We start from the raw sequence: 27620 nt of genomic DNA on the forward strand, positions 1-27620 counted from the left end.
GGCCAGACTCCAATGAATTTACACAGGCTACCGACCGACGGAGGGAGCGGGGAAAAGTCTGGCGCAAACACACGGGTTTAATCTCCAGAAACAGAGCGTTGAACCAACTCAAAGTGTGATAAGATAAGTTGTGGTTTTGGTGTAGCCCCGCTTCTTCTCGGCTTCACCTCTAGCTCGCAGAAACCAATGTGGGATAGTGATTGGAGTTGACAAGCCCGCACCACTACTGTATGTGCCCCCTCCTCCTCTCCCGCTTCACACAACCAGGAAATCGTCGAGGTGTGCTTCTTTATTCCGCTAGTGGCTACCCCGTTTGCGGGTGTAGATCATAGACTGGTGTAGATGCGCTTTTTTGGTCGAATTTTCTCAGTTTTTTATTTCACTAGTTTGACTTTTAAAGCCGGGCTTCAGCTCTGAAGTCAGCCAAACTTGCCTAAGAGGAGAGGACCTCCACTCTGGCCGAACAATGAGGTGGGTAAAGCGGCTCCAATCCCTTCATCTTCATTGTGTTTCCAGGCTACAGTATGTGTTTCGGCCACTAGTTTCACAAAGGCGACTGTTCAAATCTGACACTGTAATGTCTCTTTGGAGTGTGCTTAATCGCCACAGCAGTTGTTTCTAACACATTAAATCGTGCTTCTCACTTAGGACTAACTCGGGCTTCTGACTGTGTTTGGTGTTACTACAGGGGCACACATGTCACTGTGGAGCAGGTTTTCTGTGACTTTTGCTACTGAATAACTTGATGGTTTGCGCACAAGAAAGCATTCTTGTTTGCATAGCCATACTGAAAACCCAGCCCTACCTGTTCACAAGTTGGGGTTGTTGAGCAGGTCAGATGACAAAAGCATAGTTTTGTATCAGTTTCAAACACTTTTGTTTTCCTTATTTTAAGCAGTTCATTTATTGTGCTTGTGCCTAAATCAAACCACTAGCATGCAAAAAAAGGATGATTTAATAACCTCATAGATGAACAAAGGTTTGCATGTGTTAATAACTAAATTCAAAGGTCAGGGCAATTTATAGAGCATGTGGAAGGGATTCATTGCATTGCTCAAAGGCACTTCTACAGGGTTGATTGTTCTCTACACAGGGTCCTCCTTCAGATGCATTTGCTGTTTATATCATGTCATGCATTCCACAGCCACACATTAAAACCTATCCCTCTTCTATTATTTTTCTCCCTCTGGGAGTACAGAGGTTTGCACCCGGAAAAAAATTGCTCTGTGGATAGCTCATGTCCACAAATTCCACTTCCAGTCACAGCCTGTGCAGTTGGCAATTAGGCGCTTTGAAGCCACCACTCCTCGTTGGTTCTTCTCTTTGTTGACTTCTTTCTTTTTCCTCATTCCTTCACATTCAAACATAGTAGCACTCCACTCATGTCAAGGAGCAACTTCTGTCGTTTGACAGCTTGGCAAATGTAAGTTTAATTCTGGACCTTGAGGTACAGCGACGCAGGGCTGATAACCTGTGTGACTAGTTCTTAATCTCAAACCTATTGCGCGGCCCTTTTTGTAACAATATCTCAGCTTGGCACCTGGGTTGGTTCCGGGTTTGTATTTGTTTTGCGCATATTTCAACATAGGAACCTTGATTACAGTAGTAACATGAGTCAATTGAGCTGCCTGAAATCCTGCCACAGTCACAGTAATGCATTAAACATACCCTGCTAATGAGGCCATTAATTAAGTTAATGCAATAATCAGCAAAGATTACTGTGGCAGCATACTTTACGTAATGAATTTTAGCTAGCAAAGCAGAAGAAATAATAGAATTTTAGATAAAATGGCATCTATTTTTCTGTTGGATATAGCTGTAAGCCCACCTGTTTAATAACAAGAGTTATTGGCAGACACACAGATGAACACAGCGCCTTGACAACACACTGTCCCACAACACATGGTACATAATAAAATGATTATCATACAGTGAGATTAGCAAAGTGCTTTATTGTCAAAGGGCTCAGCTGTGCTCAAAAAACACTTCTCCAACCATAAACAATTGCAGCAACTAGACTGCACCAAAAACCAACAATGTAAACTTTAAAGTGTAGGGCATTTCTGCTTATGTTCACTTCAAAGTGGTGTCTCCTAGTAGCTGATGGGTGATAATTGTAGGTCTCAGTTTATCTGGATCCTGCTCCTGCTGGCCCTCCATTGTGGCAGTTCATGTCACGTCACCTTGTATAATAGGTAAAGACTGGAAAGCAGCTCCACTCATGTTCATTGTCATTTGTCACTGTGGTATGTGAATGTTGACACAGGAGCGCAGTGAGTTGGTCAAAATTTGAACAATTTGACCCGGTTGAGAAAAAAGGTTCAGTAAGGCATCCAATCTTTCAGTAGCTACGTCAGGCTATTCCGCTCCACAGACCACCTTCACTGCACATCTGTTGGTTGGATGCAGATGCTCCCAAATAAAAAAGGATGCTTTTGTGAAATTTGGAGAAGAGGCACACGCAAATTTTTTTTGTGCACAGTTTTAATAAGGACATTTTAGAATTTCACTGATGATGCTGACAAACTTCCCTCCCTGATTTCCTTCCACATTTTTGTGGTTATGGTGAACAATGACTTTGTTTAGCGCACTGTATCAGCATTTCACACTATCTAATCCTTTGGTTAGGTGGCAAAGGAAGTGCATCCATCTGCATTATAATCCACTGTTATTGTCAAAGGTGACTCCTGTCTCCCACTATGTTTCACTCCCACTGTGATTCACTGACTGGGTCTCTGTGGCTGAAAGACTTGTCTGACACTGGCAGTATGGCTGCCAAGAATTAATACACATGACGTGAGCATACACGCAGACAGGTGTAATGCGTCTGCTTAACACATTACATAAAATTTATTACATTTAGCTCACTCTTTTATCCTAAGCAACTTACAATTGCTATATATGTCAGAGGTTGCATGCCTCTGGAGCAACAGGGACACATTAGTGGACATGTCACGGTGGGGAGTTGAACCTGAGTCTCTCACATCAAAGGCATGCGTCTTATCCACTGTGCCATCACCACCCCCAACACACTATTTGCAAGTTTCCAGTGCTCAGTTTAGAAGCTCTGCATGCCCGGAAGCGATGCCAAACTGGGCTCCGCTTTTCTCCTTACACTCTTGCATGAGCATTTTATTGATCAGCCTTAAAAGCAGAGAAATGGCCTCCCCCTCAGTCTCCTTTGTGTCTCGGCCCCAGCTTTTTTTCTGCCTTGGTAGTAAATGGAAAGGAATGCAGCTCAAGCAGTGATCTTTGCAGTTTAGCTGTCATATCATCGTTCTCTAGCAAGTGTTCAACTTGTTGACCTCATGTCCCAACAGGCCAGTAGCTGTTATTTAAGGCATTTAGCAATATTATTGCATATGTCCATGTAAGGATAACAAGATGAAACTCACCGGTGTGGCGTTAGCAGTGTGTTCATGCCATGGTGTTGTGTAATGTTCATAGCAGTGTGTCTGGTGTGTTGGGATGCTGATTTTTCCACTTGTTCTCCCAATTCCCTTGCACAGTCTCTTCTTTTTGGTGTCCTTTTGAAGTCTGATATCAGTGTCCGAGTCTAAACAGACTTTCACACTGTTTGCAATCAATGTTACTCCCTAAAATCTAGTTTTAAATTCAAACTATTAGGCAAAAAAATACTGTAAGATCCGCTCTATTTACTTTAATGTTGATATTTTATGGTTCAAGCTACACTGCATTCTTCTAAACAGACTTGTTACTGACTCACCTTCATTGTCTTTTGCAAACTAGACCCGAATACATGAGAGACATTCTGCATACCCGCAATTATTGCACTTTATAGTGTGAACATAAAAGCAGCCCATTTAAATTTGTTTTTCAACCAAAGACCTCCTAATATCCAGACTTACCCCCTGCGCCCCAGAAGCAATAACAATTTGAGGAAATTGGGGTGTGCTTGTGGGAATTCTTATCTATAATGGATTAAGAATAATGGCTTTATTTCATGCATCATAAAGAGTTGCATGTTGATATGCACTTCAAAAGACTCCTCAGTGCGTCGCTGTACAGTTGGTGTGACTAAATGATCACAAAGCCCGTATGCTTCATCACTCCACACTCTCTATTATTAAAAGGTCTTTGCTTTGTGAGTTTGTCTCCCACAACACCCAGTCACTGCAACCCTCTCCCCAGAAACAATTTACCCTTCTCGGTCCTCCCACCTCTCATACTCATAAATAGGCCATTATGCCAGCCTGCCTCTTGGATTAGACGCTTTGCTACAGGAGTTGCTCAACATACAAAACGTACTATTGTCTTCTTGGTGACAAATCCAGTTTCCTTGATAGTGGCTGACATTTTTCTTGTTTAATTGTGCCTATGCTCTCTCTGTATGGTATTGTTTCTCCTGTGATCTGTTATTTTTAACCTAACCTTTAGCCTAACTAGCTTGTTGGTTGTGTGTCACCCATATTAATTAGTTGTTCACCAAGCTTGGGGTTTTGAAAGTGAATCTTTTGTCCTGGGAAACTTGGAGTGTAGTGGGAAAGAGTATTATTGATACAGTGTACTATCGGGCAACAATTTCCAAACATTCCTGGTTTCTAGCTTCTCAGATGTGACGATTTGTTGCTTTTCTGTTTAATACAGTCAGTTGAATATCTTTCAGTTCTGGATTGTTGGTCAGACAAAACAAGAAGTAGACACATTAAAGGGAACCTACCTTGGTCTAAACAGTAGGGCAAAATATAAGATAGGAGAGCCAATCTCAGTCAGGAACACCTGACTTACTGTCTTGCCACAGCCATTTTCTGCCACACCAGAAGCCATGGTAGTGGTATAGGAGCAGTTAAGTAAGAAATATGTTGTTTTTAGAGTTGTGATATCTGTTAGTTGACTAAACAACCTATACAGCTGCCTTGATCTCATCCACGCATGTCGCCATTTTTCTGACATCCCTACTTTTCATCCCGTCTACGAAGCTTTGATTGGACAGTTGTCTCTCCAGCCAGTGGAAATAGCCTCAGTGGACACAACACCGGACACATAAATCGCTGAACAAATCTGAGATGTGGATGGCGAATCGGGAAGGTCTGAAACCAGGATAAGAATGAATGGGCATTTAGAGGTCAGTATTTTTAGCTTGTATGACTTCTCTTCTGGCAAAGATCTAGACATCATGCAGTGTGAAACCAAGCAGAACAAACTGCTCTACAGTGGCCGATTGAAGTAAAAGACACAAACCCAACAGAGTGACATCATCCCAGCTGATGGAGAGCCTGGGCCTAACTAGATAGTGAAATTGAAGCTTGTTGTGGGCAGAAAGGCTAGAGTGATATATTGTATGATCAGCACTGCTAATGGGCACAAAGATACACTGAGTTCATCAGGGGTCAATTGTTTAATGGAGTAATGGATGGCAGTTAGTATAAAAACTGCTTTATGCTGCTGTCGTCAGCCATCTTAAACATTCTTATCTTTCAAGTCCTTGGATGTTAATATCACATTTCTGGGATAATGTTGATTGAAGCCCAGCAGATGACTTTCTGGGCCGCAGTTTCCTTGCATTATCATTAGGTACCACTTGAACCCTGGATAGTAAGGAAAAATAACATTGCCAGAGAAAAGTTTGACCAGATATGTACTTAGGTTTTAGAACTAAACAGAAAAGGACAAGCCGAAGAGGAGAACCAAGAACCTCTTTTGACTTCTTCTGTTAAAGACTGGATGATTTTCTGCATGGTTGACATTTTTGTGCATGAACAGTGACACACACATAATCTTGTTTAGAGAAACAGTTTTTGCTGCACTCTGTCTCTGCCCGTCCGTTTTGTTTAAGTGGCAGTATGGTCGATTTGAATAGTACAAGTTTCATATGGGAAGTTTATGCTGAGGTCAATTGAGTATTCAAAAGAGGGCTATCCTTTTGTTAAAGAGTCATCTGTTTAAATTAGTTCATGCTCAACGCTCAGTCATGGGTGAACATTGGCCTGAATGTAACTTGTGCTGTTTTGTTTGTACATAGTTTCAGTCAGTAGCAGAACAAATATCTCTATGTAGGTTGGCCAGTTTGTGTCTGTTATTGTCATTGCTTTTTGCTTGGGTAGTGCAACAATTTCAGTTATCTGTTCAGTTATCAAGTCACAGGCCTCACTTGTTGTTAAAGGCAAAGCTTTCACATGTGAGAAGATAAAATGAATTGCCAAGGTCTTCCTGGGCGCTCAAAGTCTTGATTTTCAGTTTTTTTCATCATAAACTTTGTGTCTGGCTGATGGCTGGACAGTTAGCTTTGTTGGTGTTGTGTGTTGTACTGTCGCTGGGTTTTGAAAGAGTTAACCAAAGTAGTGCGGAGTGAAAGGAGTGCAAGCGGGCTAAAAATTAGCAGGTCTGACTATTATCCAAGTAGCCACTATCTGCAAAGTAGACAAATGTAAGGTCAAAGTCTAAACACTCATGCATCAATGCCAGCGAGAAGCAGGAAATATGCCTAGGTGTTGCCTTCTTCCTTTCCTCTGCTTTTTCTTTTCTCAACTTCGGGCGCTCGGTGCAAATGAAAGAGTGCTCAAGTCAGAGCAGCTGAGAAAGAGGGAGGGAGTTTTTCCCTCAGTGGATTGTTCTCCTTCCTCCTCCTTGGCCCGAGTTGAGGAGGATGTGCTCCAACCTGTAAAAGGAATTGAGCTCAGTGAGGAGGACAGAGGTGAGATGGTTCCAAATATGGGAATTTAGTGTGCCTGTCTTGTCCCCCGACCACATACGTAAACACACACACACACACACACACAGCTGCCTGACTGCTTCAGCAGCAGGAAGGAATTCATCACCGTTCTTGAGGTGGGCACACAACAAAAGTTGTGAAAGTTCGTGGCCAAACTTTTCCACAATGCTCGATTTAAACGATGCCAGGCAAAGGATGAGTCATTGCTCAAAGAATGCTGAGGGATTGTTTTGGTAGAGGAGTTTCAGCTGAAGATGTCTGACTTCATTCAGACAAAGATATTGAGAAGAAGAGCTTAAGAATAGCTGAAATAGCCTGGATGCCTGTTTCTGTGTTCACTGACTCATGGAGGCAGAAAGCAGTAGCCTGCAGCAAGTGTGTGTGTGTGTGTCTTTGTGTGCTTTAGCAGCGTGCTAGGACCTGTGTGAGAAGAAACAGGCATGAGGAAAAGGACAAATAAAGAGGGAGGGAAGTTAGTAGAGGAATAAGTCAAAGGAGTGCTAGTAGAGATTTCCCTTTCCAGCCCTAACCTTCTAAAAGCTGAAGTTTTTAATATAAGAAAACGGCTTGCTTTCTAAAAATCTAAAACATTTCATTGAAACCTTCGAAAGGCTATTTCTAAATAACATTTGGCCCTTTAATGAGTGCTTTGCTTTCCTTTTTTAGGTTATAGTTTATAAAACCGCTGGATATGTCCTTTGCTACTTTCATATGACCACCTCGGGCAGAATACTCAATAATTTCGTGAATCAGTTTGTATTCTCCATCCACCTCATATATTACGAAAATAAGCTGCGTGAATGGGAAGTTTGAGTCTGGGCGTCGGGCTACATATTAACATTTATGGGAACAACAGTAACTGTACTTTGCCGTTTTAAAGCTTATCTTGCACCTCAATTTACAGTCAGTGATAGTCACGAAATAACGACATGAGAAGTTTCATGAGATGTATGTTGTTCAGAGAGAATGATTTCAGAGTCCTGTGGGCCCAGCTAACCGTCGCTGACATCCGTATAGATGGCTCGCGGGTGGTTTGAAGACAGTGTACTGTCAGATGACCAGGCTGGAATCAACAGGCTATTGAGTGGACTCCCCATATCCTAGTTAGCATCAGAGGTCAAGCACTTTAACACCATTATGACCTTTCCTATGCCTCTTTTCAACTAATACTTCCTTTTCTTACTTCAGTCTGTAGTGTGTGTGTGTGTGTGTGTGTGTGTGTGTGTGAGAGTCTGGAAGATGACTTTCCCACGTGTGTCTTGTTTTCAACTATCCACGTGCTTTTGCTATGTGCGAAAGAGAAAGTTTCACTCTTCACTTATGAATGAGTGTGTATCTACAGTCTCACAAGCCCAGATTTCATTTCCTCAAATTTAATTTTTTTTGATCTGCAGCAAATAATTTTCAGTTTACTTAAACATACGAGAAGACTGGAAAAGTATACAACGTTGTTCTTCTGCACCCTAAACAGTCATTTAAATGAATTCCTTTTTTTCACTATCAAAATTTATAATGCGTGACCATCAACTGAGAAATGTGAGGGACAGGGAGGAAGTGGTTTGGTTACACACGCAGACACAAATGACTTATTGTTATTCTATGTCTGGTTTAATTTGATGTTTTACTGTAGGGAAAGAAGATGAATCAATGTTTGTTCCACTGAGGTGCAGCACAGCCACCTACTGCTACCTGTTACTCATCTTATTTTTCATAATTAGCTGTGACTTGGGTGCAAATCATATTCAAATCTGCGAAAAATGTGTCTATTCGTGAGAAATGAAGCTGCATGGATGTTGTTGTTCGATTGCAATAGCTTGTCAAATGCCGTGAATGAGTTAGAGCAGGTTTCAGTCTCCTTTACTGTCTGTTGACCACAGAGAAAGACGCGTGTTCCTGAAGGCAAGAATAACTCAAAAAGTCTGGACATCATTAGAAAGTGATAGTTGGCAGTAGTTGTGAGGGCGAAAAAAAGACTTTTCATATAGTGGCATTATGAACTCCTGGAGGAGAAAGAAGCCTGAGTGAATTAGGAGGAACAGTGAGCCAGGGATAGATGAAGAGACAAATGGCATTACTCTATGCAGTGTCTAGACAACAATGTGTAGCTTCAGTGTGTCTTGTCTCAGCCTCAGGACTAATGTCTGTATGTCATGTATGCTATTTTGTTTTGTAAAACTATTTCATGATACACAGGATGATGTACCCATCTACTTTAACTTCTGTCTTCTTATCCCCATGCTATATATAGAGATAGACAGAGATATATAGATATATAAATAGATATAGATGGATGGATAAATATCATAAACGGCAGTATTTTGTAATATACAGCATGAATGCCACCAAAAGGCATCTCTCGACTGATCTTGTTACATAGTTAAATCAGTTGCTTCAGAGAGAACGGTGAAGGAAGTAGGGAGTGGCAGAGGAGTATGGTGGGAGGGCCAGGTAAACGGAGGAGGAGGGGGAGGGGGAGGGAAGTGTCACTGGGCCTGACTGTACTTGCCAGCACAATTGGGGAAAAGCTCTTAGAGCACAGCCTTATACAGACATTTCCAACTGAGCATGTGCCCTGGCCGTGCACTGCGGTTTCCTGTTAACCCATCACTGACCAAGAAACCACGGAAAGGGGGAGGAACTGACTCTGGCTGTAATAACGACAAGTGAAGACAGACTGAGTTCTGTTTTTTAAGTGTTTTTATATGCAGGTGGGCAATTTGCATATCATCCTGGTGATAATTTGCTGTGCTCAAGGCAGCCCTCTTTTGTATTAAGTAAGTCCTTTGCTGGAGGTATTTTAAAGGTTGGTGACTCAAATCCATCCCAGAGCATCAGCCAGTGACCTATTTGTGCTTAGTAGAAAACCTCGTCTCTTAGTTAGCTTAGCTCTGCAGCCAACTACTACTGGTGGTCGTCGTGTGAGGAAGAACAGGAATAGATTGTTTACGACCGCGCCTGTCATGGTTTATTCCAGTACTAAAACACAGTACAGTCAAACCCAACCGTGACTCTTCTGCAGCCTTCTGTACTGAGTGGACCGGGTCAGCACTTGGGCACACGTGTTGACAGGTGCAAGGGTGTGTGCAAGTCCCTGTCTTCATGCGCGTGTGCCACACATGCTTTTAGAGTCTCAGTGTCCATAGTTTTATCAATAATGCAGCTGCTCACTCTCAGTCTCACTCCTGAGCCCTCACTTTCTCTTCCATTAAATATGCATACCTTTCCCAGTCCTATGTCTCTGTCCCCTCCCAGTTCCCATACTCTGATCTCATCTACATCAACCATGCTGTTGATGTGCAGGGCAGAGAACGCTGCCGTATTTATCCATCCAACCCGACGTGGTTTTAGCCTGCTCAAAGTGACCGATGGGCAGTGAGGGTGGATTTAAGGCCACTGTCAACGTTGTCCCCATTTCTAGAGCGTCCCTTGTTTCTTTATATGCTGTTGTCAAAATAGTTAGATGAATTAGTTTCCTATGTGTGGCTTTTGTTCCCTTTCATTTGAATTCAAATATTAAAACCACATATCCAAAATATTACAGTAACAACCCACAGGGATATAGCCTATACATCCCCAGAGACTGTGACAGACCATGTCATATTATTGCATACACTCAACATTGAGTCATTGGAGCCCAGACAATATTGGATTTTGAGGCTAATACCCATAGATATTTGAGTTACAAGCATCCTACTGTACATGATATGATCGGCCTCAATGCATAAAATTTTTACTCTTAAAGTAGTTTTTAAAAATAATTTTGACCAATGTATGTACTAAGTGGGACATTTTTTCCCTACATTTTTCGACATTCAATTAAATTTCAATTCAATTTTATTTATATAGCGCCAGATCACAACAACAGTTATCTCACAGCGATTTTCATAAAAGAGCAGGTCTAGACCGTACTCTATGATGCTATTTACAGAAGCCCAACAGTTCCCACCAAGAGCAAGCACTAGGCAACAGAGGCAAGGAAAAACTTCCTTTTAAGAGGCAGAAACCTCGAGCAGAACCATGGCTCAGGGTGGGCGGCCATCTGCCTTGACTGGCAGTGCACATGTTACATGTCAGTGCATGTCAGTGCATGTCAGTGCATGTCAGTGCTAATTGGCAGACAAACTCAAATGGCACAACAGACTCAAACATATCTTTGCCATTTCTGTACTTTCTCTTCTCTTTTTCTATTTCTCTACTGCAGTTTCTTGTTATTTATTAGCTGATATGATAATAAGCTAAAATCAGCCACTACTCCAGCCCAACCAATGTATGACCTTTTTGTTAGGCACATCCCAGCACACAAAATCAAGAAATTACAATATAACTTCTTATGCTGATCCCAACCTCAGTTTGATCCCAAATCCCACCACTATCTGTATTTACACATTTTTGTTTATACTAGAAGTTCTTTCTCCCTCAGCACTTCTAACTTGTCCAAACATTGTCCAAGGTTAAATCCCTCCTCATTACATGCCTCTCTACTGAAATATAAGTAAGAGGAATGTGCGCTTTTTGACCATTAAAAATGCAGACGCGCATTACTTAAAACTAATGAGATTAAAATAGAACTTGTTTGTTGCTGCCAGATTTGTTGCCAAAATATAAGTCTAGTGCAGGACATAATTATTATAAGACGTGTGCCAGATAACACAATCACGGGAAGGCGTTTGAAGTTTATATAATGCACTTTTCTATGATTGACAGCAAACCCACAGTTATTTGATGTGTTGTGAAAAACAACAGACAGATTACAGCTAACGCTAAAAAGTACACACTGCTTCTACCAGGGATACTCGAACAGTTTATAGGGATATTTGTAGGCCTAAAATTTTGAGTAGTTGCTGGTTGGAGAGGAGCATCCCAAACACTTAATTCTTTGTCAAATCCTAATTCTTTGCTCATTATTCTCTCCAGTTGGTATAATGTCCAGTTATGTGTGTGTGTGTATGTGTGTGTGCGCGTGCGCATCGATTGTTCAGGCTAAGGGAGGCTATCCTTATTAGGCAGTGTTGTCAGCAGGAAGTAGGTTGTGGCTTTGGTGCTGTGTCACAGGAAGTAGCAGATTGTATCACGGGCGGGACAGATGGAGGGAAAGGGGGAGAGGTGGAAGAGATGGATTAGGGCACTATGGGGAGAGCATGGGGGCAAATAAGGAGAGGAGAACATATAATCGACAGTTGGCCACATTTTTTCATCTCTGCGTGTCTCTACGTTCTATACTTGCTGTTATTATTTTGAACTAGTTCCAATTTGTTCATCCCTTATACATGTATGGGCCTTTGTTGTGGTAACGTTTTGTTTATCTTTAGATCCCAGTGTCTAAAATGCGCACACTGCAGCCTCTGACTCTGCTACCTAAACCTGCATGCATGCAGGCATTCCTGAATGTGTTGTAACTTGTGTGTATTCTGCCTGCATGGAACTATAAATAATGTTTTGTCAATGAACTCACAGCACATGTTTTCTCGCAAAGTGTGTTCAGGTGGAGGTTGATGTAGAGCAGGTGGAAGAATCCAGAGCCTCGTCTTTTTGGCGGCACGACTTCCTGTCTTTGTCAGCCCCTATTGTTGTCTCGCTTCCCATCTTGTTTGGCATCAAACTAATTTCTTTTTCTCCTCTCAAATCAACACTTGGCTGTATTCCTTCTCTTAGTCTTTCACTTCCCATCTCATATATATGTCAACAAGAGGTGGGAAGTATGATCTACTCTTTGAACGCTTCAGTTACACAAATGTGATTAGAGCTGCAATGATTAAATTGATTAGTCTATCAACACAAAACTTAATGGGGAACAGTTTTGCTAATCGATTTATCAGTGTGAGTTTCTCCAATGTGAGGTTTTTGCTGATTTTGTGTTTTATGTCATTGTAAATTGAATTTGTTTGGGTTTTAAACTGTTGGCCTGGCAAAATGATTTTTGAAGACTTTTTAAATGTATTCTGACATTTAATAGAGCAATCAAGAAAATGGTATGCTGGTTGATGCTGTTGAAAAACAGCAGTAGTTTCAGCTCTAATTGTGATTCCTGACCCAAGAGTGTGGTGTAGCTCTTTGTGACTGACAACTTGACAAACTCCACCACCCGCAACACTCCACATCTCATCTCTAAAATTGTTTATTTATAGGGGAGTCTACTGCGTGTTTGTGATCTGTTTGTCCATCCGGTTTATCCAGTTTGTCCTAACCCCCCCATTTTTCCCTTCCTGCTGCAGTCCACGCTACATACCATAATCTAAGTTGTGTTTAAACAAAAGTCTTTAGTCTAAATTAAAGAGAAAAAAAACACATCATACATTAAATTGATAAGCCTGGCGCCCCGCCGATGTAATTTGTCATTAGACATTGTATAATTGTATAAATCAATAGTAATATCTTGTTGTTTTCAGCTCAATTTTAAACTTGTTCTTAAGTGTACAATTATTGGATTCACCAAAACTGAGTTTGAAGTACTTGTCACTCTCACAAGTCAAACTAAATAAGAAATAGGAGTCTTTGTCAGGATCTTCAAGACATTGCCCTTCAAGGCTATCAATCGCCATACATCTTCAGGGCTAACACCAGAAAAAATATACCACATCTTTGTAGTGGCAAACAAGTTTGAGTCAAGTGACTCATTCATTTGTCAGTGGTGTGCAATCACTACCACAAATGGTTCATTGTTGTTACTATATATATATATATTTTTTTTTTTTCTTTCATTTTACAGTTTCCAGTACTTCCTGCTCTTGGGTACATGCTTTGCACAAAAGCTTATTTCTTTTCTTTATGGCTACAAGGAAAGCCTTTTTCCATAGAATGAGAAGCTTTGTTGCCAGTACATTTTTTTTTTTTGTAAGAATAACAAAATTGCTCTCTGTCTTCCAGTGAGTCGAGTATTTGCCAGGCTCGGGCCACTGTGATGATCTATGATGATGGCAATAAGAAGTGGCTGCCGGCAGGCACTGGACCCCAGTCCTTTAGCAGAGTCCAGATCTACCACAACCCCACCAACAATGCCTTCAGGGTAGTGGGACGCAAGATGCAGACGGACCAGCAGGTACTTCTCCCAGCTTTGGGCTCGCTTTGTGTCTGACAAACTTTGTGTGTTTGGGACATGTGTAACTATGTGACTTTGCCTCTACAAGTGTGAGTGTATGTAGTTTTGCACGTGCGTGTTTGTATGTAGCTCATTCATCTCTGTCTGTGATGTGGTCCGTGGCCATCTGTGCTCTCATGTGGATGACTAAGGGTTAATGAGTAAGCAAGTAAGTTTGACACAGTCTGTCTTTGTATGTGTCTATTTTTTTCACAATAACACTGTTAATCTGATACCACACAGGAAGGCTGGATGATTATAGAGAATATTTACTTTAGGGATGCACCAAAATGAAAATTCTTGGCCGAAGCTCAATATAATTTAAAAAAAAAATTCCGAATACCAAACAAGTACCATTCCATTAATTATGCCTTTTTTTTTTTTTTTACCATTGCATAAATTAAATAGTCAAAATGTGCTTTTTACTCAGTGTTTCCCACAGGATTTGGAGAGACTATGGTGGGTGGGTCCGAGGCCCAAGAGGTAAACTGGTAAATTACATGTGTCCATTTACTTTTAATGGACACATGTAATATGTTTTATATTTTTTGTGAATAATCCAATTAATCTTATTTTCATACTGTAGAGACACGTTACTTTGAAAACCAGACGTTGTCACGTGTGTATCCTTGCGCTGAATTCGTCATGCCCGACCCAGTTTGATAAATAATGTTGTACGTGGTTCTTGTATCGCGTAACATGAAGACTTCATAGCCTCTCTTTAGGTAGGACTGCATACTGCAACACTCGTCTTTAAAGTTAAAGAGAGAAAATGACAGGATAAAGTCGTTAACCTGCCTGTCAGCTCGCTCTGGTCCGTTTCAGTGATCATAAAGGCATAAATAAGTGTGCACTCTAAATGTAGGTGTGGCTAGCTTAAATGTCTTCTCAATAAATGAGTGACAGAAACACTCAAAGCGGGTCAGGCCGTTTGTTGCCTTTTCTAAGAAGTCAGCCACAGATGAAGTGGATGTGCTAGGAGACAATTCAGCAGAACAGTGTCTGCTAACAGCTATTTTTGCGTCTTTCTTGGACACTAAAATTCTTCCACCATGCCGACACGTCACCGTAAGTGTTTTGATGGTCTTTTGACGTATTAGGCCGAAAACACCGAAAGTGCTTTTTTTGCTATTATCGGCCAATTAATTTCGGTGGCCGAACATTTGGTGCATCCCTACTTTATATACTGTGATAGTTTTATTGGAGATACCTAAGAAGGCTTATTGTCAATTGCTCTGTGACTTTTTCATTTACTTTGATGCACATGACTGTGTACCAGCAATACATCACAAGTACTGCTTGCTCCAGTATTACAAAAAAAATGGTGACCTATTGAATGGAGCTTGGCCGATATGAACTAATTGCAGATAAATCTATCTGTTTTTAGCGTTTTTCACATTTGTTAGCTTATAATTGGGACATTTTTTTCCTCTACAAACCTATCAGCTTGTCTGTGCCAAGTTTGGTGCCGATCGGACATGACCCTTCGGAGGAGTTGTAGCGCCCCCTAGAGGTAGAAGTGAGCAAATATTTGCACCTGCCGTCGTCTGATAGGTGTGAACCTATGGTGCGTTCCATTTGACATGGGAAGTCGAAATTTCCGAGTTCCCAGTTGGAACTTTCAACAGGAATGCCCACTGAAGTCGGATTTCCGACTTGGGAAGTCGGGAGAATGGCTGTCGGGGTATCAACAGTTAGTGAAAGCTGTAGTTTATACTATTTATTAGCACTTCTGTGTACTTGTGACTCATATAAATGTTTGTACATAAAGTGCTGTCCAACAGCTGTCTGTGGACGTGTTGCTACAGTGTTTAGTATGAGTAAATACCGCACAATGTGTTTTTTTTTGTTTGTTTTTTTTTTAAATCAACCGTCGTATCAATAGCTAACCTGGCTAGTTGTAAACAAACAGCTGGCCGAGCAAGGTTTTCCGACTTGTTAACTGGAACGCCGTCAACTTGGGTGTGACGTCATTCCCAGCTCCGACCTCCGACTTCCGAGGTAAATGGAACGCAGCACTACCCTGTGAGTTTCGCGTCTCTAGCACTTACCGTCTAGGCCGCAGTATCACTTTTAGGCCAAAATGTACAGAAGAATAAGAAGAATAAAAAGAATTGGAAGAATAAAAACGCTCCAGCTCCGCTGGTACTGGGAACCACGATGCCTTGCATTTGCGGGTTCCCAGCTACACTCAGGCTTGGACCCCTAAAAACAGGAAGTGATGTGATATCTTAGGTTTGGAATGGCTGATCAACACCAAACTTTGTGCACTAATGTGGCTTGGCTTGCTGAGTGGCTGTGCAAAATGTGGTGCAATTAGCCCCTAGGTGGCGCTATTTAACAGGATATATTTGTTCCGCTATAACCACAAGTCCCATTGACATGAAACTTGAGCCGAATTGTTCAGGATCAACTTTTTCCAGTCACCAAAGTTGATCCTGATATGCCCATAGGTGGCGCTGTTATTGCAGATTAAAGACATCAAAAAATATCCCATTGACTTGTATGCATTTTATATCTCCATAACCACATGTCCGATTTGATACCCAATTTGGGTCATTCATTCCCCATGGGGCCCTGATGACACCTGAAAAATCTGGTGCAATTCTGCCTGAATGTGGCGCTATAACCGAAGCTGAAATACCTCTGCTAAGGCTTCCCAAGTGGCTGTATGTAATTTGGTATCAATCGGTTTCTAGCTGGCATTATTAATCATATATCATAACACTCCCATAGACATACATTCATTTTACATCTCGGTAACCACAAGTTCCTTTAATTTCAAACTCTGGTCATTTATTCACCATGGGCCCCTGAAGCCACAGCGGCGCACCCGGGTTGCCTCGCGCACCCTCCACGGGGCGATGGGCGCGGCTTGTAGCGGGGGGCTTGGACCCCGCTTATATCTGCTTGCAGTTCTAGTGGTATTTGTGTTTATAACAGCCGATAAATGACAATTAAAGAAATAGTGAGACGGATCCTTCAATCATGTTGTGAGTATTGTCGTTTCATAATGAGTTGTACTTTTGTTGAGTTATAACAATAAAAAAAGTTTATTTTCAAACTACACTATGTCATGAGACCTCACCAAGATAACATAACTACACTATCAATGTTAGGGATAATCTTTGCTTATGTTATGTGTTTCTGAAAAGAAGAGGAACAAAGGAATATTGGATTTTAACATCCTTAAATATCAAAATCAGTCAGTTACACCCAAGATCATCATTTCACTGTTTCAGCAGAGTGCATCACCTCTATTGGTTTATTTCATTTGATAATAAATCTAAATTTTAGAAGAGGGAGGGAGGCTAACGCACACTAGATTTATTTTCCCTCCCTTGCTGAAATTTCTCAACTTGACAGGACACGTTTGTTCACTTTGTTTATCTTGTCAGTAGCAGTAGCTACTGTCAGTGATTTTGTAAATAGGGAATGAGAGAACATATAAAGGACAATTCTGTTTAATTACATTTGGTACTGGTTTGTGTAAAACTAATAGAATTGATTAAAGGATGGTTAGATTGTTATAAAGAAAAATCCTTTTGTGTATACATGGATGTCAAGATGGATATCCTATATTGTTAGAAACTGGAAAATATTAAAATAATATTAGTTAAATTGCTTGCCACACAATTAGGCAAGAATTTGCCGTGGTCTTAAGCATGCACACACATGTCACGGAGGGTTGGGAGTCCTTCAAACACTAGAAGCTACAGGCATGGTAGAAAAGGAGAACAAAGAAGGTTTCCTTGTTATCACCAGATTATGACTCACCAGACATCACCAGATAAAGGTGGGCAGATTCCAAGTTATAAAGTTGGGTAAACTGAGTTTGGGTGGGTCTATTCTTGACTATGCCCCTGCTCTCCCTACTGCCTCAGTGTCTCTCTCCTTCTTTAAACATTCAGGACTCTAAAGTGTTCCCCAGAGACAGTTCTTAAAGTGGATGATGTTTCCTGTGAGATAGTTAGCCTGTTCAACCATTTCCTGTGACAATTTAGGGAGAAGCCTGATACCCAATAAGGACTCTATATTTGTGTCAGATGCAGCCTGGTTTAGTATGTTGCTGAGTGGAGCACAGAGGAGCTAATGAGATAGAATATGGCTATATTTCTTTCCCTTCTTCTATGTTCTCTTGTTTTTACGCTTGTCTTTTCAATTTGCTTTATGCGTCCCCGCCTGATTGTAAGATTGAACTAAACTGAAAACTCAAGTGGAACTGGGGTATTAAGGTTATTTTCAGGTTTTTTGAACATGCTTCTCTCTTTCACTTAAATATATTAATGCTCATCCTTTTATTAAGATTTATAATGTGTTTCTGGTCAAAAGATTGTGTAGAGTTTAGGAATATCACTATCTGCAGTGGCTGCTGAACTTGCTCCTCTCTTTTTTTTCAGTGCATGTTGCCTGCTGTGACATTCACCCTGACAGGGTCTCCTCTCCTCCTCTCTACTCTGTGGAATCCAGAGGCTGTTAAACAAATAGTGAAATGGCGCGTCAGCACATTCAGGCAACATTCAAACCCAGAACGTTTTTTTCCTCTCCTGGTTTCATGGGCTTCACGCCACCTGCTGGGTGGAATATAAACTCGAATAATCCAACACAAATAAAGCTGACACTATAATTTTAAGCATAAGCAGGGATGTGGGTTTGTTGGTTTTTTAAAATAGTTTTTCCAGCAGCTCTCAGAAGCTGCTCTATATTTCTTTAATCCTTCCTTTTACTTTAAATTTCTGACCAGGTGGTTAGGAATTGGTTTAATATTTGATGGTTTTTTTGATCTGATCTTTAGAGTTGTCTCCATGTGTTTGAATATACAACAAGTACTCATTTTGCTCACCATTCTATACTAAAATGATCCTTGTGTTGCTCATCTGTCCTCTTTCTTCCCCAGGTGGTAATAAACTGCCCAATTGTGAGAGGTCTCAAGTATAACCAGGCCACACCCAATTTCCACCAGTGGAGGGATGCCCGGCAGGTGTGGGGGCTCAACTTTGGCAGCAAGGAGGATGCTACTCTATTTGCCAATGGCATGGCTCACGCTCTGGAGGTGCTTAACTCTATGGCAGATGCAGGTAATTGAGTTCTCTCTAGATTCCCTGTTCCATCATTATCAGTAGCTACTTCATGGATTTTCCTGTTTGCTTTCCACTGATTGGGCCTTATTCATGAAAGCCTTTCTACTTACAGATCTGATCTTATTCCCAAATTAAGAAATTTTATGGTAACTGATGAATAGATATGAACAAATTCTTCAAATTATTAACAAACAAAACACTAGGATTGGAAAATTATTACGATGACAGAACAGTTTGGTCTAGAAAGATCTAAAAAACAGCCCAGTTATTGGTGGGCTCACACAGGATACGTTGAATTGTTTGGGCATTTACTTATGACGGATTTCCTGGTAAGTGCGTCCAATTCAGGAGCAAACCTGATTCTTTCACATGAGAAAACCAAATTAGTGGTCTGAAAAAATGCGAAAAAATGTGTTGTTTTGTCTTGTGTGCTATGCTTTGTCTGTCCTGGCTCTGGGTATGTTTTGCATAGTAACATCTGATAACATAACATTTGGTTTTACATTTTCCCCTGCAACTTTAATTAAATTTGGTCAGATCACATGGTATCAAACAACAATCATTTTCTAATGTAATATACAGGAGTAGGGGCTCATTCCCCTCTTTACTATTGTGTATATTGTCTCCTGTTTATTCTGCCATAAACCATGTCTCAGCCATTGGAAAGTTATTTCAGTGTTTTCTGTGAAATGAACACTATTTTTCATCGTGCAAAAATGTGTTAATAGTATATGTTTTACCAGCAGTTGTTACAGTGCTTTTTCTTAATTTTCCATAGTTTATCTGTTTTATCCTGAGTCTTTCTCTTTGTTTACATCAGCTAGCTATTTAAATAAAATCTGATCCTTTGTATATCTGTTGATCCATGAACAAATAGTGGTACTGTACAAGCTCTGGTACAGTGTGGCAAACCTAGGTGCAATTCAAGATCATAAAATGCCATGATTGGTGTACAGCACCCTTTTTGGTTCCTCAAATCATGGCTGTCTACACTGTCCTCAGACTTTGTACACTTGACTGCATGGGTAGAAATGGTGTGTACACCAATAAAAGCACATACATGTGTGGATATGAAGTCACAAAAAACAAAGTCATAAATTGTTCATGGGCAGATAAAACCATTCACAGCAATTCATTATCCCATATTCTGTAATCATTTTCATATATATATTAAGAATGTTTTCTCTTTTTGGCAGGCTATGCAACCCTCCCCCGCCCAGTGTCAAATGGCCCTTCTCCAGAAGAGCTTGAACAACAGCGGAGGTACCTGTTTAGACTTCCTCTAGATGGAACCTAATTTTTCTTTGTCAATCTAACAAACAACCAGTCATACTTTATTGTGAATCCCCTTTGATGTTCTCTGATCTTGATTCACCAAAAAATGTAGTATTTCTGTCTGGGAACCCTGACATAATTGCCAGGTTTCTTATGACACTGGAGGCTGGATTCAGCACCAGAGATGAGCACTGTCAGTATTTGTAATTTAAAAAAAAAGTTGTTTTACCATTAAGACATGTTGGCTGTTCTGTGAGGTCATGTGAAGTTTGTTTCTAACAGAAACAAACTATCCCCTGGGTTTAGTTGCATAACAATCAATAGCAAGTCAAGCTGTCTTGGCTTTCTAGTAGTCCTGTTGGCACTAGTTTGCACGCACGCATATGTAGAGGATTTGATGGCATTAGCCTGACAGTGCTAAACCCTCTGTCAGCCCCTGTAGGTTAGAGGTTAAAAAGACAGCAAGGCAGACACCTCTCAAATCATTGCCACCGCCTCTCCATCTATTTGTTTCTGCAGCGAGACCCGTTGTGGTAACACCATGTACGCCTGCATAGACTAGGCATTAATCTTTTTTAATCTCATTTAGCCTAAAAAGGTAGTATGTTGGGTATTCTTTGTGATTGGCTGTCAAGTTTACTAGCTGTCCCAGTGGCTGCTGATATACTGTGACTTAGGGAGCCCTTTAAAACCTTTGAAATCCAGCATAGATGCAGGTGTTGGTGGATATTATTTGCATTGATGCTTTTAGGTTTGATGAGCATGGATTCACAATATTCACCAGTATGGAAATAGTTCTTTAAAGAAAGATGGACGTCATCTCCCTCTCTGCCTAAGTTGACCAACTGTGCTTTAAATCACAGTAACTGTCACTGTGTGGGCGTGTGTGTGTGGACCTATGCATTTTTGAGTGAGTTTTAGTGTTAATTGTATGTGTGCTGTTCTGTAAACAGCTGTTGTCAGTGGCAGATGTGTTGGGGGAGTGGGGAGGGGGCAGTTCGAATTAGGCCACCATGTCCAGCTGTGGACTTTTCAGTGGTAGGTGGATTTCATAGCTTTTGATTAGCCTATCATCCTTTTACCAAAGTCGCTATAGTGAATATAGATCCTCATTATAGCTCTCCACACCTGTGCCAAATACTATAATTAGATAGAGTTGTTCAAAAACAATTGATAAATTGTTATTGATAAATAGTCATGGGACATTTACACATTAATTGGGGATGACTATAAAGCTGGCATTACCCATCATGCCCCTTTTGCTTGCCTAATCATAACACCTAAATGAGATATAATAACTTTCAGGTTCATGTATCTGTGCTGTTCATCCACTGATTTATTTTGAGCATGTTTACATATGTATTTGTGCGTAGGTTGGAGCAGCAGAGGTTGGAGCAGCAGGAACGGGAGCGACAGGAGAGAGAGAGACTGGAGCGGGAGCGTCAGGAAAGAGAGAGACTGGATAGAGAGAGACAAGCTGCTGCAGGTCAGGAAACACCTGGGCTGGTCAACATAACTGCACTAAACTACTATACAGTCCGGTCTTAGTACTTCCTCATATTTCAGTCTTTTATTTTATTTCTTAAGTGAACACAGTGAACACCATTTCTTAAGGCCCCTACACACTATGATAAGAGGGATCTTTCAGGCCCTTTACATACTGTGCGAGAGGTCTCCAGTAAAATCTTGGTCACACATGTGTGTCAGACTTTATTTTTCTAACTGTGAGACCGATCAGATTGTGGAATAATAGCCTAGTGATGCTGAAAAAAAAGTGTCAAAAAAAATGTAATTTCATGACGATTTCGCCACCTTTTTCCCAAGATTGTCTGCTGTCTCGGGTTTTACTTTTAAGTGAATGACCAACTCAATTGTTATTGCTAAATAGTTTGGGAGTGGTTACGGATGGTCCGTCCTCTGTTTTTTAGTCCCTATTCCTCCAGCTCCACCATTGGCCCCTGGAGGCCCCCCTCCTCCACCTGCCCCTCCTCCACCCCCTGGTCCTCCTCCGGCTGTTTCCATCCCTCCCCCACCGGGGCCACCTCCCTCAGGACCTCCGCCGGCCCCACCCCTGCCTGCTGCAGGAGGAGGAGGAGGAGGAGGTGGCAGTGATGGTGGAGGACTTGGAGGGGGCTTGGCGGCTGCCCTAGCAGGAGCTAAACTACGCAAGGTAGCCAAGGTGAGTACTTAATAAAACTCTGTTTTATAAATTAGTGGATATTTATAATCCTGTTACTTTGTTGCCAAAGTCAAGGTAAATCTTACTATTGAATCCGTTATGTGCTTTCCTGATTTATGCAAATCTTTCTGCTGTTGTATTGATGCAATCTTGGATACAGGTATCACCACTCTGCAAGCAGGAACATCTCTGTCAGTGGTTATTGAGTCATCATGCACACACAGTGTCTGCTGAACTCTTCTGTAACTTTTTGCTTTTTGCTGCCCTCAGCAGGAGGACGCAGTCCCTGCAGCTCCAATAGGCAGAGCTGACCCCAACCGTGTCAGCACCTCCTCTATTGGAGGAGGTGGAGGAGGAGGAGGAGGAGGAGGAGGGGGTGGTCTGATGGGTGAAATGAGTGCCATTTTGGCACGAAGGTGGGTGACATCACACATGGAAGTCCAATAACCTATACAGTGCCCACACTCAATTAAACAAATACTCTGTTTCTTGTTTTATATAAAATACAGGGCTCAATGTTTAACTTTTTTGCAACTGGCCCCACCGGGCCAGTGGGTTCGAAACTTACTGGCTCGAAGACAACTTTTACTGTCCCTCCTTCCAAAAGTGTTTAATCGTTTATTAAATACATCCTGGATATAAAAATAAATAAATAAAATAAACAAAAATGTAATCACAGTTAAAAATATGACAAATAAAAAGGTTAACAAAACAATTTACTTTGAAAACAAAACTTACTAACAGACTCAAACAAGACTTGCTCTCCTGCTGACAGACTGTTTATGAAAAATGTACACAGAGCAGCAGACACAAGTCTCCTCTATCCTGATGAACAGGTTGCCATGGTAGCGACCTGTCAATCACAAGTTAGTCCTGTCCAAAAGCATACGCTGCATTATTGTCTATTTTCCTATATTTAGGACCATAATATACTAAATGAACATCATGCTGTGTTGACGAATACTTGAAACTAGCGACTAAGACTATAAACTAATTTAAGTGTTTACTGAGGTAGTAAATCAGCTGAGAAGTAGTAACATTTTACCATTATTTCTGATGGCAGTCGCCCCCTGCTGGCCGTTAGAGAGAATGCAGCTTTAAGTTCCGTCTGTATGGTTTCACTTTTGACCCCGAGGTTGCCGCATGATTGAGATTAGAGAAATAACATTTGACAATCTCTCGTCACGTAACTACAACTCTGGATTGGACATCGGTGCGCGCCAAGAGCTGCAAAACAACTGCAAGGTTGAGTTTCATTTTATTTATTTTTTTAAAATACCAATATTTTTGCAGTGAGTTGCTAGTTCAACTTTCCCGACGTTAGGTTTTACTGGCCCCGGGCCATCGGGCCACCATTATTGTCGAGCCCTGAAGAAGTTTTCATCCTCATTTATGCCCTTTCTCTAAATATGACTAATACTCATTTATTTAAAATACAGTATATACTGTGGAACCCTTTGAAGAAAATACATTGTGTATTTAACTAACTGGTATAACTTAGGGATTCCTCTTTCCTTCAGGCGAAAAGCTGCAGACACTGGAGAGAAGCCAGCTGTGAAGACACAAGATAATGTAAGGGTCTAATTTTGTCACATTTTTAATTCTGCAAACAATATGAAACAAAAGTGTTTTATATGTGGCCTGACACTGTATGATGGATAGTTACAGAAGCAAGTTGAGGATGAGTCACTCTTAACAAAAGTCTGTTTATTTTCTATACAGGATGAATCCGATGCTCAAGGTCAAAGCGGTGAGAACTGAACATGTTTATCTGTAGCATTCCACCTACATTCATTCTGATATTAATTTTACATAATATACAAAATGAATGTCAACAAATCATGTTTTTATCCACTATTTACAGACACCATGAGAAGACCATGGGAAAAATCGGCAATGACCAGGTATTCCAGGATTCATTTATTTCCAGGCTGCCATCATCAGTAAACTGTAAACCCCCAGGTGTTAAACTCACTGTAAGAGTAGTTCTCTCAGTATGAGTGCGGTAGTGTGAGCATGTGTGCATCTATGTTAGTATGTTATACCTGTGGACAAGTGTGTGCTTTTGTGTGTGGATGTCTTCCATTTCCATTCTAAGAGGAGGCTGTGTATGTGTGTGTCTCACTAACAGGAATAACTCCATCCCCAAGAGCATGGACTCCACTTCCTCATTGTCCCAAGGGTCCAGGTATACATGCTGACCTGTTCACTTATGACCTTTGTTCCCTTTGCTTTTCTCTTCAGGTTAGGGCAGCATCACTTCAATGTACCTACTGGAGTAGCACATTTACAGTTGATAGTACCATCTAATGGATCAGAGAATATCATGCACCCAAGGGACTTGTAGGTGTGCAAGCGGAGTGTGTTACCTCTGAAAATGGAAAAATATGATAGAAGCCCGACAGTGCAATCTATGATTTTTATTTTTATTTTTATTTTTTAGTGCTAGGGTCGATGCTGTCCTCTTGTGTTACATTTCACAGCTGACTTTGATGCCTTAGCTTAGGGCTGTCTGCCTTTTTTATTAGCTAGGGACAGCTGAAGAGAGACAAATGCGTAGTACATGGTACAGATACTCTACCAGGTGAGCTACAGGGGCACCCAATGCCTTAGCTTGTCTTGTCTATATACTGTGGTGTATGTTATTATAGTGGTTAAAAGGTGGATAAATTCCAACAAGTACATATGTTGGCAAAATCACATTATGTTTTCAGAATAGCACAAGCTAGATGTATTTTAATTTAAACCAGTGTTAATAATTATTGGCATCCTCAAGATTGAAATCAGTTCAGAAAGGTATGTTAATGAGCCTTAGAGAGGTTAACCCTCTTGTTATCTCTGGGTGTACGTACATTCCTTCATCCCTCTGGTACAACGGTGATGTGATCGATGGACAGTTGGCCTGTCAATGCAGTGCCATGGACCTTCTTGGCTGTTTGTGAAACACAATCATAAAATATTTGTCTGTTTATTTTCTTCTGACAGGGCAAAGCCTGCAGGCAACAGTAATGATGCGGGAGATGATTCGGATTTAGAGAAAATGAAACAGGTAAGCAGCAACATAAATTCTTGTCCAAAAGAGCTGAACCTGAATGAGTGTGATTACATGAACTTAAGTAAATGGTATAGAGTAGGCTCTCTCCAGCAAGGTGATTTCTTAAATGTCATGTTAATGAGAAACCTGGTTCCTGTAATTGGGATAGGGGATTAGGGAAACCTGATTTGCTTGGCTAGATTTCTCCTGGAGAATGCAATTTCTCTGCCATGTATACAGGTGAAAGAAAAATCTAATTGGCTTTTTACAAGTATACATGTGCATGACAAAGACTGGATGAAAGGAGAGATAATTACACAGAGCCTTGTATTTAAAATTATTTTATTCAAAACTCGACTCAAAACTAACACATACTAGCCTACACAGGTCCGTTTGTCAGGACTGACACAATGTCTTTTTTCACAGTACAGTTCAAATAATAAAAGACATGCTTCCAAAATATTTTGGGGGTAGGTGAGAAATCTGATTACAGACCTACTACTTGTGTACATTGATTTACAGTAACCTGGCTACTAAAGTGCATGTAAATGCACTTTCTAAATCAGTGTGCACTTTCTAAATCAGTGTGTCACCATGACTGACATGTCTGTTTATCTGTCAATATTTGCAGGAGATCCTGGAGGAGGTGCGGAAAGAACTACAAAAAGTCAAGGAGGAAATAATTGGAGGTGAGACTAAAAATTATGAAAAGTTTAATAGTTATTAAATACTTCATTATACAGTATTTCGGATAGTTAATGTTTATTTTTCCCTCTCCCCCTTCACAGCCTTTATTCAGGAGCTGCAAAAGAGAAGCACATAGTTCTGCTGAGTGTCAGGTGTAACAGAGGGATGTGATAGATGGAGGCGGTTGAGGCTCGTTGGGACCTCGCCTCCACTGCGCCCTCCAATGTAGCCCAGGGATTTCTTTTTCTCCTACACATTTTCTCTTTCTCTTACACAAAACACATGTGAGCATACTTGCTTGTGTGTACATCATGCAAATTCACTTCATGTAACCCAGGGAACCTCCTCACATTGCCATCGGCACTTTTGAGGATCACTCAACGGTGATCCCATCTATCCAATCTCTCCCCTGTTCATTCATCCCGTCCCCTTGTGTCCTCTGTGTTCTGTTCATCTGAACCAATTCAGAGCACAAAGCTACAAGCACAGTTGTTCTACCAATTCGTCATCATGTGTACTCATCATAACCCTCTTTTCTGCAGAAACCCTGCTACTTGTGTCTTCTCCCTTCTACTATGAGATGCACCATTTACTGATAGAGCAGTCTTCAGTATTCAGGGACAATGTATTAGTCACATTTTTACTGTAATAGCAAGATGCTGGCATGCTGGGATCCTCTTTCTCTCTCAGTTTGCGAACAGTTGATCAACCTCAAACACCGCTACAGATACTTCTGTTCAGACATCTGCTAGTAGGTTGTTGTCTGTAATGGTAGCTGGAGGTGGAAAAACTACAATAATCAAGGGTGGACCAGAGACCCCAACTCCCTGACTAATGCAGTGTCTCTCCGGCAAGTGGGCTTTCAGCTTCCAGCAATGGCTAAGAACTTACACAACACAACACAAGCCTTCACTGCTACAAGATAGAGAAGTTAGAGGAAGAGGAGACAAGCAAAGGGAATCTAATGGACAACTTGAGTGCTGTGAAAGAGGAGTGTGTTGTAGTTTTTTGATGCATGAGAAATGTGTTCTCTTTGCATTGCACTTGTTGCAGAGGAAGTGTGTCTGTGTGCCACACTGCCTTGACAGACAATTCCCTCTCACTCAAAATGAGATATTTTTTGGCCAGTGCAGTGGTCCTACACTGTGCTTCTGCTAGTTATTTTCTTCCATTCTAGCTATGTTTTCTAACTTTAAACATGAAAAATGGCCATGATGAGGTCAATTAATTTGGCCATGACCAACTGCCTTGAGAATAAATATATAAATATATATATGAGAAAATATATATTTGTTTTGAGGGAAAATGTTAGCAAATGAAATTGTGTTTCTATTTTAATTAAAATGACTGGTGAATGGGGATTTTTTTTTCTTTTCTTTTTCCAATGATTGTTTTCTTATAATGTTATTTTGGGTTTACTGTTTCTTTTTTCTAATAGAGTTTAGGCTTTTTACACTGAAATATTAAGAAATCAGCTTAGAGACACTGGATTAGAAATGCCTTTATAGTCGAATACAGCTGCTTCTTGAAATGCATTACTTTGTCTTGAGTCATTTTTTTGCATGCTGTTGTAAGATTTCTTTGAATTCAGATTAATGAAATTTTATGAACGATGT

General features: G+C 40.9%; 1 protein-coding gene across 2 annotated transcripts; it reads left to right on the forward strand.

Moving 5' to 3' along the window:
- vaspb (vasodilator stimulated phosphoprotein b) lies at positions 1-27539 on the forward strand. 2 transcript variants are annotated; one of them, XM_038693026.1, is made up of 14 exons: positions 2-471; positions 13538-13709; positions 18646-18826; positions 20026-20092; positions 21478-21590; positions 22033-22283; positions 22554-22699; positions 23804-23855; positions 24006-24033; positions 24148-24187; positions 24415-24471; positions 25269-25332; positions 25949-26006; positions 26106-27539. In XM_038693026.1, the coding sequence occupies exons 1-14, from the start codon at positions 467-469 to the stop codon at positions 26138-26140; spliced, it is 1269 nt and encodes a 422-aa protein (XP_038548954.1). In that variant the 5' UTR covers positions 2-466; the 3' UTR covers positions 26141-27539. The 2 variants fall into 2 exon arrangements, with proteins under 2 accessions (XP_038548955.1, XP_038548954.1); XM_038693027.1 differs by lacking the exon at positions 24415-24471 and having other exon boundaries at positions 1-471.
- Positions 27540-27620: the final 81 nt, after the last annotated feature.

Source organism: Micropterus salmoides, unplaced genomic scaffold (genome assembly GCF_014851395.1).
Source record: "Micropterus salmoides isolate LMB-PRFRI ecotype aquatic unplaced genomic scaffold, ASM1485139v1 Ms_hic_scaffold_3, whole genome shotgun sequence".
Classification (NCBI taxonomy): domain Eukaryota; kingdom Metazoa; phylum Chordata; class Actinopteri; order Centrarchiformes; family Centrarchidae; genus Micropterus; species Micropterus salmoides.

What these genes read in the sequence shown, in the direction of transcription:
- vaspb (XM_038693026.1), top strand. An exon ending in CTGTGAAGACACAAGATAAT is followed by an intron (nt 23,856 to 24,005) that starts GTAAGGGTCTAA and finishes TTTTCTATACAG; the next exon opens with GATGAATCCGATGCTCAAGG. An exon ending in ATTTAGAGAAAATGAAACAG is followed by an intron (nt 25,333 to 25,948) that starts GTAAGCAGCAAC and finishes CAATATTTGCAG; the next exon opens with GAGATCCTGGAGGAGGTGCG.